Raw genomic sequence first — 9,231 nt, 5'->3', positions numbered from 1 at the left:
CGTAATAAGGCGACATTTCCAAAAACACGCACATTCATATGTAGAATCCCACTAGCTTTTCATTTTAGGGACGTTCTCCTCAGGTTTGGGGTTTATAAAGAAGAGGAGCATCATGAAATGCACCCTGAATGGGGAGCTTAGAGATTTTCCTCCACCGGCCCTCCCATCCAGCCATTCATGGAGTCTTAAGAGGTCACACGGTTTTTTAATGGCTGCTTATTGGCCGCGGAGCCGGGGCTGGTGGCACAATAAAGCGCGCCGGGACCACCCTGTACCTCCACCTCAAATCCCGGCGTAATTCTCCTCCCTCCCTCCCTCTCCCTCTCATATCCGGCATATCCGAGCGCCAGTCCAGGACGCGCTGATCCCGCCCCCCCTGGAGGGCCCAGGCTAAATGCCGGGGATTTGGTCATGGCCGGTATTTTTGGGAACGGGAACAATAAAAACACGTTGAAGGCGATTTAGATGTAATTCTGCGGCGCAGAACCTCGGTGGAGTTCACCGGTGAATTTGACGGCTCTCTCACCTCGGCTCGCTGCGTCCGCGGCTGGCTGGCCTCCGTCTCGATGGCGTAGACGTCCAGCAGGTACAGGTCGGCGCCCCGCTCGCGGTCCAGCTCGGCGGCGGTCTGAATTACTCCGGTGCGGCGTCCGATGGTGAAGAGGCGCCCCGCCGGCCGGCCGGCGCCGCGCACGGACACGATGAAGTACTCCACCTTGGTGGCCGAGCCGCCGGGGACTGGACGCGTCCAGCGAGATGACGCTGGTCCCCGGCGGCTGGCCTTCCTTCAGGATGGTGATGTACTTGGGCTGGGAGAAGACGGGGCCGTCGGTGCCCTGGAGGATGATGACCAGCTCGGTCCTGGAGGCCTTCCGCTCCGTGCCGTGGTCGGTGGCGGAGACGGTGAGGGCGTAGGTGAGACGGGAGGGCAGCAGCTGGGACGCCACGCGGATGTCCCCGCTGTAGCGGTCCATGATGAACGTGTCCGAGTCTCCTTTCACCAGCTCGTACTCCACCTCGCCATTCGCACCGTCGTCGGGGTCGACGGCCACCACGGTGGTCAGGATGGAGCCGATGACGATGTTGGATTCGGCGACGAGGGCGTTTTGCGAGATGAACGTGGGGACGTTGTCGTTCTGGTCCGTCACCCATATGGTGACGTTTTTCAGGGCGGAGCGCCGGAACTCCGCCGGCACCGCCTGGTCAGTGGCCTTCACCGTGAGCTCGTAGAGGTTGGAGAACTCCCTGTCGATGGCGGCGCTGGTGTAGATGACCCCGGTGCCGGGTCGATGCGGAAGTGACTTCCTCTCGGCGTCTGCTGGACGATGGAGTACTCCAGCTGTCCGTTGATGTCCGCGTCCGTGTCGTGGGCGGAGATGCTCATGACAGAGCTGGACAGCGGCAGGTTCTCAGAGATGGACTTAAAAATGTCCCCCGGGGTGAAAACCGGGGGGTTGTCATTGAAGTCTCTCACGTGGATGACGACCGGGATGGACGAGGACCGCGGCGGTCTGCCGTTGTCGTTAGCGGTGACGTTGAGTTTGTAGGTGGACTGCGTCTCGTAGTCCAGCTTCTTCACCAGGAAGACGCTCCCGGTGTTGGGGCTGATGCTGAACGTGCCGTGGTTGTTGGTCGCCACGATGCTGTAGGTGATTTCTGCGTTCGGACCCGAGTCCGAGTCCGTGGCCGTGACCGAGGCCACAAACTCGCCGATCCTCATGTTCTCCAGCACGTCCACCGTCAGCGTGGACTTCGGGAAGGAGGGAGCGTTGTCGTTCTCGTCCAGCACGCTGACGCTGAGCATGCAGGACGAGGAGAGGGGGACGAGGCCGGAGTCCACGGCCACGATCTTCAGCGAATAGGACGAGGTGGACTCATAGTCCAGTTTGCCTACGAGGGTCACCTGTCCCGAGCTGCTGTCCATGGCGAACTGCGCCTCTTCATTTCCCTCCTCTATGCGGTAGTGGACCAGCCCGTTTTTGTCCTCGTCCACATCAGAGGCCGACACCCTCAAGAGCTGCGTCATGTTTACCGCCAGCTCTGAGATGGACGCCTGGTACACGTCTTTGGTGAATTTGGGCGGGTTGTCGTTAATGTCTTGAATGTAGACTTGGACTTTGGCCTGGTCCCTCAGGGGCTTCGGCAGGCCCTGGTCCGAGGAGACGACGGAGAAGCTGAAGACGGCGGCTCCTCGCTGTCTGGTGAGGAGCTCGCGGTCGAACACCAGCGTGCTGCTCAGCTCCCCCGTCATGGCGTCCAGCTCGAAGTTGGCCTGCGGCGTCTCGAAGGCGTAGCGCACCTCGCCGTTGGGCCCGAAGTCCTTGTCCTCGGCAAAGACGCGTCCCACCAGGGCGCCCCTCCCCTGCTCCTCCTGGAAGTGGAAGACGTAGCTGGTGCTGTTGAAGAGGGGACGGTTGTCGTTGACGTCGTCCAGGACCACCGTCACGTTCACGCTGGCGCTCAGAGGCTCCACCGCCCTGTCCGTGGCCACCAGCAGGAGAAGGTATCTGTCCTGCGTCTCCCTGTCCAGCTCCGCCTTGATGTACAGCTGCCCGTCGGGAAAGATCCCGAAGGCGTCGCCCGCGTTTCCGGCGGCGATGTCGTACGCCACCTCGCCGTTGCGCCGGAGTCTTTATCCGTGGCGGCGACTTTGAAGAAGCGGCTGTTCACCGGCTCGGACTCCAGGATGAGGACCTCGTAGGAGAGGCTGGTCGAACACGGGCGGGTTGTCGTTCACGTCGTACACGCTGATGGCCAGAAGCAGGCTGGAGGTGTGGCGCGGCACCCCCATGTCCGCAGCCAGGACCTCCACCTGGTACGAGCCGGCGGCGACCTCCAGGGGCCCGGTCAGGGTGACGAGGCCGTGTCTTTCGTGGACGTGGAACAGGCCTCGCGGGTTCTGCTTCAGGCTGTAGGCCACCGCGCCGTTGGCGCCCTCGTCGGGGTCGGACGCGCTGGCCTGGAAGATCTGGTGGCCCGCGCTCCAGTTCTCCACCGCGCTGACGTGCTCCACCGCGTGCATGAAGCGCGGGGCGTTGTCGTTCAGGTCCTTCACGGTGACGTTGACCAGCGCCTCGCCCGTCACCTCCCCTCCTCGAGCCACCACTTTCAGCTGGTGGAAGGCCCGCTCCTCCCTGTCAATCAGGCCGGAGGCGAAGATCTCGCCCGTGGCGCTGTTCACCGCGAACAGGCCCCTCTGGTCGCCGGAGGCGATGATGTAGGTGACGTTGGCGTTCAGGTCCGCGGAGGACGCCGACACGGTGCCGATCACCGTGTTGACGGGGACGTTTTCGAACATGACGAAGCTGTAGACGCCCTGCGCGAACGACGGCGGGTTGTCCTGCGTGTCTATGACGGTGACGGTGACGATGGCGTGCTTGTGCGAGCGCAGGTTGCCCCCGTCCGTGGCGCTCACCTGCAGCTGGTACGCCGTTTTCTCCTCGCGGTCGAGGGCCACCAGGGTCGTGATTTTGCCCCGTGCTGCCGTCGATGTGGAATTTAAAAGCGTCCCCGGCGGTGATGAGGTACGTCACCGTGCCGTTGGCGCCCAGGTCCGGGTCCGTGGCGGTCACCGTGGTGACATACGATCCGGGCGGCTCGTTCTCTTTGACGTTGGCGTAATACTGCAGCGGGTAGAAAGCCGGCGTGTTGTCGTTCACGTCGGCGAGGGTGACGTTGACTCTGGCGGTGGAGTGCAGGGGCGGCCTGCCGCCATCGGACGCTCTGATGTACAGTAAATACGACTCCGCCTCCTCCCGGTCTAACTCCGCCGCGGCGCTCAGCCTGCCGGACGCCCCGTCCAGACGGAACTTGTCCTGCACGCCGGCCGGCGTCTCGGGGTCAAAAGAGAAGGTCACCGTGCCGTTGGCCTGGAGGTCGCCGTCGGTGGCGGACAGCAGCAGCAGCTCGGTGCCGGCGGGGGCGTGCTCCACCAGCGAGACGTGGGCGGAGCTCTGCGCGAACGCCGGCGCCTGGTCGTTCACGTCCAGGATGGTGACCACCAGCCTGGTGTAGGAGATCTTGGGCTGCAGGCCCTGGTCTTTGGCGCTGATGTTCAGCACGACCTCGGACGCCGTCTCCCGGTCCAGCGGCGCGGCGCTGGTGACCAGGCCGCTGTTCTCGCTGATGGCGAACCAGCCCAGACCGTTTCCCGACACCAGCGAGTAGCGCAGGTTGGCGTTCTGCCCGGAGTCCCCGTCTGTCGCCGAGACGCCTTTAATGTAGCTGCCCTTGGGGACGTCCTCGCTGATGTCCACCCTGTACTGGGCCTCCTGGAAGACGGGCGGGTGGTCGTTGATGTCGTTCACGAAAATGACCAGGCTGGCGAAGGAGGACCTGGCCACCGGTTTTCCATTGTCGGACACGGAGACGGTGAGGTTGTAGGACGATATCCGCTCTCTGTCCAGCACGCTGGCCACCTTGATTAGGCTCAGGTTGGGGACGGGGGACGTGTGCACCTCAAAGTGCCTCTGCTCATTACCGCCTAAGATGGAGACGGAGATGTTGCCGTTGGCCATGGGGGAGTCGGCGTCCGAGACGGTCAGCAGCGCCACCACCGTGCCGATCTGGGCGTTCTCGTCCACGGAGGCGAACTTGGACGTGGTGGGGAAGTAGCGGAACTTCACCACCGGGTCGTTATCGTTCACGTCCAGCAGCCGGATGGTGGCCTCCGCCCGGCCCGACAGGGACGGGACGCCGGCGTCCGCGGCGTGGACCGTGACAGAATACTCCTTCTTGTTCTCGTAGTCCAAAGCCTCTTTGATTATAACAGTTCCAGCTTTGGGGTCAATCTGAAACGGCGTGCCTCGTCCAGGAAAGTAGCGGATGTCCGCGTTGGCGCCGGCGTCCTGGTCCGTGGCCGTGATCTGCAGGACGCTGGAGCCATGGCGGCGTCCTCGAAGACGCTGGTTTGGTAATGCTCCAGCTCGAACACCGGGGGGTTGTCGTTGATGTCCTGGATGGTGACGTTGACCTGCAGGTAGCCGGACCTTCTGGGCTCCCCCTTGTCCTCCACCTGGACCAGCAGCTGGTAGAAGGCGGACAGCTCCCGGTCCAGGCCGCCCGTGGAGACCAGGTGCAGGAAGGCGCCCTCGCCGCTCGGGTTCACCGTGATGTCCAGCCGGAACCTGCCCTGCTCGTTCCCGTCCACGATGCGGTAGGTGGTGTGGTCCACGCCGTTGCTCCCGATGTCCGAGTCCGTGGCCGTGTCCAGGATGACCTGGCGGCCGCTGCTGGCGTCCTCCTTGAAGGCCACCACGATGGACGGGTCGGGGAAGACCGGGGCGTTGTCGTTCATGTCCAGCACCACGATGCGCACCTCGGTGGGGTAGGTGGGCTGGCTGGACAGGACCACCACGTTGATGACGCCGCTCTGCAGCGCCTCCCGGTCGATCACGGCGGACGTGGAGATGACGCCCGTGGTGCCGTTGATGGAGAAAAGTTGGTGGCTCTCGCTGAAGCGGTAGGTGAAGCTCGGCCTGGTCTCGATGGTGCCCACGTAGGTGCCGAGCGGCTGCTCCTCCAGCACCCGGAACTCCTGGCGAACCTGGCTGGACGTGGAGTCCCGGGACAGGGTCCACAGCACCAGCAGCAGCGTGTGGAGGCGGTTCGGGGTTCTTCTACCTGCGGGCGCCATGGTGCTCAGAGTCCGGGCGCCGCGCTCCGCATACTTCTCCTCCTCCTCCTTCTTCTTCTTCTTCTTCTTCTTATTTTAACTCCTCCGCAAATTCCCTCAGTTATTCCCGAACCCAGAAACGCTCCATGGTCCGCAGCTCCGGCCGGGAACAAAAAAAAAGGAATTAAAAAAAAGTTTTTATTTCGTCCGGCGGCTCCCAGAAAGCTGCGCGCAAACCGCGGGAGGGAGAGAGCGACGGAAATAAAAATGACAAATGAACAAATGAAACCCGCCAGGCGCGGCGACGGAGACGCGACTTCCCCGGAATAACGGGAGGAAAAGTTCCGTCATTTATCCCCGCGTTTCCCGGGGAGTCCGAACAAAAGCTGGAGCGCGGCGGGTCCCGCCCCCCCTGCGCTCCCATTGGCCCGCGCCGGCCGGCCGGCCCCGCCCCTCGCTCGTCCGGCTGTCAGTCACGGCAGGTAACGGGTCCGGTTCTTCAAACTGGATCATAATCAAAGTTACGATTATCATGATAAACACTCAGTTTATTAATAAAACGTTTATATAAATATAATAATAATATCGACATGGAGCCCCGCGCGCTTTAATTAGTTTGAAAGTCCCTTTGAACTGTAATTTTACGTCCTATATGAGGTTTAATTCCAGTAAACAGTATTGCATATTTAAATATTACTATATGTGCGCGTAATTTTAATCAGCTCTTTTGGAGCGTTTCTATTGGCCATTTCATGGACGACGGCGCCATCTATTGGGGAAAAAAAGCATTTTAATTTTTTTGTTTTTGTGAATGTGCCTCGATAACAGGAAGTCGGTCTGAAATCTGATTACTGTCCCCCAGCGTCTCTCCGGCCTGCCAGACCTCTAACCAGATCAACCAGCAGGATGTCCTTCAACTTCCATCTTGTGGCATCTTTAAAAATGCCCCTCAGGTAGTGATGGTGTTTATGGTGGTGTTCCTCCACCCATCATCATCATCATCATCATCATCATCATCATCTGCATAGCTGTAGCTCCATTTAAATCTGATCCTCTCAGACTTCTAAAGGCCGTCAGCATGCTGTAAAGTCGGCGTAATTTAGAACATGTGCGCGCCGCCCTCCTCGACTGTCATCAGCTGTCTGCACTTACGGCCGCGTCCTGGAGGAACTCTCGTAAACGTGCACCTAATAGGGCACCTCTTTCCTGAGAAGAGACGAGGGGTTTTAATCGACTCCGCTAACCACAACAGAGCCTGGCGGAGAGCCGGAGCGTTCGGCGAGGGCCTGTTTATTTGGCCGTCAGGAGGGCCTGAACGACAGCAGCCCGGGGACGTTTGGTGTGTTCGTAATGTGGCTCCTGTGTTGAATGTGTCACTTCACGTTTGTCTGATTCTCCCCATCAGCTCTTTTCCCCCAAAGAAGCCAGACGTCCCGCCGAACCCCGTACGCTCTGACGGGGTCGGTTGCAGGTGAGGCCCGGCGGCTGGTCCCGGTTGGGCTCCTCCTGCAGGTCCCGGGTTTGACCAGTAGGTGGCAGTATCTACAGAACAAACTTTTTGTCATTTCGGTTATATACGTGTTCAAATTCAAATTCAAATTCAAATTTTATTTGTCACATACACAGTCATACACGGTATGATGTGCAGTGAAATGCTTTCTGCAACTGCTACAGACCACAGTATTGCAAATGTTGCAAGTAAACAGTGAACCAATATGCAAATATTGCAAACATAACCAAGTATTACACTTTTACGTCTTTAACATAAAATATGTGTAACTGGTAGGGTGAAGGTGTGCAAATGAGTTACAGTTTTTTACAATGTTTAAGGAAGAAGAAAGAGCCATAAAAGCCATAAAAGAAAGAGCAGTAAGGGCAAAGTGATTATGTGCAAAGTGGTTTTGTGCAAAGTTTTGTGCAAAAGAGTCCGGAGTGATTAGAGGTGAAGTGCATGAGTTCTATGTACTCTTGATGTTGAGAGCTTGGACAGCCTGCGGGAAGAAGCTCCTCCTCATTCTCTCTGTGTTGGACTTCAGGGAGCGAAAGCGCTTCCCTGATCGCAGCAGAGAGAAGAGTCCATTGTTGGGGTGGGTGAGGTCCTTCACTATCTTCCTGGCCCTGGTGCAGCACCGTTTGCTGTAGATAGATTGAAGGTCAGGGAGCTTGGTACGGATGATTCGTTCGGCTGATCGAACCACCCTCTGTAGTGCTCGCCTGTCCTTCATGGTGCTGTTCCCGAACCAGGTTGAGATATTTCCCGTCAGGATGCTCTCTATGGTGCAGGAGTAGAAGTTCCTGAGCACCTTGGAGGGCAGTCTGAAGTCTCTCAGGCGTCTGAGGTGGTAGAGACGCTGCCGGGCCTTTTTCACCACGGTGTTGATGTGACAGGACCATGACAGGTCCTGCGTGATGTTAACACCGAGGTAACGGAAGCTGTCCACTCTCTCCACTGGGCTCCTGTTGATGACAGGGGTCTGGTAGGTCCTCTCCTGCTTTGTACTGAAGTCCACTATTAACTCCTTTGTCTTGCTGACGTTCAGGTGGAGATTGTTCCTCTGGCACCAGTTCACCAGATTTCCAACCTCCTCCAGGTAGGCCGTCTCATCGTTGTCAGAGATCAGGCCCACCACGACAGTGTCGTCAGCAAACTTGATGATGGTGGTGGAGTTAGTAGTGGCTGCACAGTCATGGGTGTACAGGGAGTACAGCAGGGGGCTCAAAACACAGCCCTGGGGGGCTCCAGTGCTGAGAGTGATGGAGGCTGAGACATGTCCACCCATCCTTACTGCCTGTGGTCTCCCGGTTAAGAAGTTGGAGATCCACTGACAGAGAGATGAGCTGAGTCCCAGGTGCTCCAGCTTGGTGGTGAGTGTGGAAGGGATTATTGTGTTAAATGCTGAACTGTAGTCAATGAAGAGCATTTTAACATAATTTCCCTTCCGAGTGTTAGACGGAACACGGAACCCGGTGCTACACAGAACATTTAAACAACGTTACCGACGTTAACAAAAAAAGTGACCGAGTGCGACACCGACAAACTGGGCGACATAAAGTCTGCGAAGATTCTCAGTGAATTTGTCTGAAAGTTGAGTCGTATTTTGTGGATTTTGTACTTTTGTGTCGCCCAGGCAACATAAAGTACAAAAAGGGGACACAGATAGGACAACATTAACAAACAACAACATGTGGACGACAATGAGACAGACAGAACTAAACAGGTGAAGTGAAGAATAAATGTGCAAAGAAAAACTAGAGCAAATACTGCTGTGCAAAATGTAACAGTGCAATAATAAATAATATAACAGTGTGTGTGTGTGTGTGTGTGTGTCAGTGGAAAGTCGCTGAATGGTTCAGTACCACCTGGTTCAGTGGTGGCTTAGTGGTTAAGGACGCAGCCCCGTAATAGGAAGGTTGTGGGTTCGAATCCCAACTCGCTCAGGTGCCACTGAGCAAAGTACCGTCCCCACACGCTGCTCCCCGGGCGCCTGTCATGGTGTCCACTGCTCACCAAGCTCGCCTATGAACCAGAAGACCCAGGTTCAAACCCCACTTACTACCATTGTGTCCCTGAGGGGGGGACTGTCCCTGTAACTAGTGATTTAAGTCGCTCTGGCCGT

The 9,231-nt window shown here is 57.9% G+C and overlaps 1 protein-coding gene across 1 annotated transcript; it reads right to left on the bottom strand.

Annotated features, from left to right (window-relative positions):
- Positions 1–461: 461 nt before the first annotated feature.
- Positions 462–5,952, bottom strand: LOC114768532 (protocadherin Fat 4-like). Its single transcript, XM_028960884.1, has 7 exons — positions 4,883–5,952; positions 3,416–4,790; positions 2,718–3,348; positions 1,320–2,630; positions 782–1,278; positions 527–738; positions 462–473 (listed from the first exon to the last, which is right to left on the bottom strand). The coding sequence occupies exons 1-7, from the start codon at positions 5,633–5,635 to the stop codon at positions 462–464; spliced, it is 4,791 nt and encodes a 1,596-aa protein (XP_028816717.1). The 5' UTR covers positions 5,636–5,952.
- Between the last annotated feature and the right edge of the window lie 3,279 nt (positions 5,953–9,231).

This window comes from Denticeps clupeoides, chromosome 18 (genome assembly GCF_900700375.1).
Source record: "Denticeps clupeoides chromosome 18, fDenClu1.1, whole genome shotgun sequence".
Classification (NCBI taxonomy): Eukaryota; Metazoa; Chordata; class Actinopteri; order Clupeiformes; family Denticipitidae; genus Denticeps; species Denticeps clupeoides.
Note: the sequence above shows the minus strand (reverse complement) of the source record. Positions and strands in the feature narration are given on the sequence as shown.

Excerpts from the sequence above, each read along its gene's own strand:
- LOC114768532 (XM_028960884.1), bottom strand. The coding sequence starts at position 5,635 with ATGGCGCCCGCAGGTAGAAGAACCCCGAACCGCCTCCACACGCTGCTG. Across the intron at positions 4,791-4,882 it reads TCTTCGAGGACGCCGCCATG|ATTGACCCCAAAGCTGGAAC; the intron begins GCTCCAGCGTCC and ends ACGCCGTTTCAG. Across the intron at positions 3,349-3,415 it reads AAACGGCGTACCAGCTGCAG|ACACGCAGGACAACCCGCCG; the intron begins GTGAGCGCCACG and ends TCACCGTCATAG.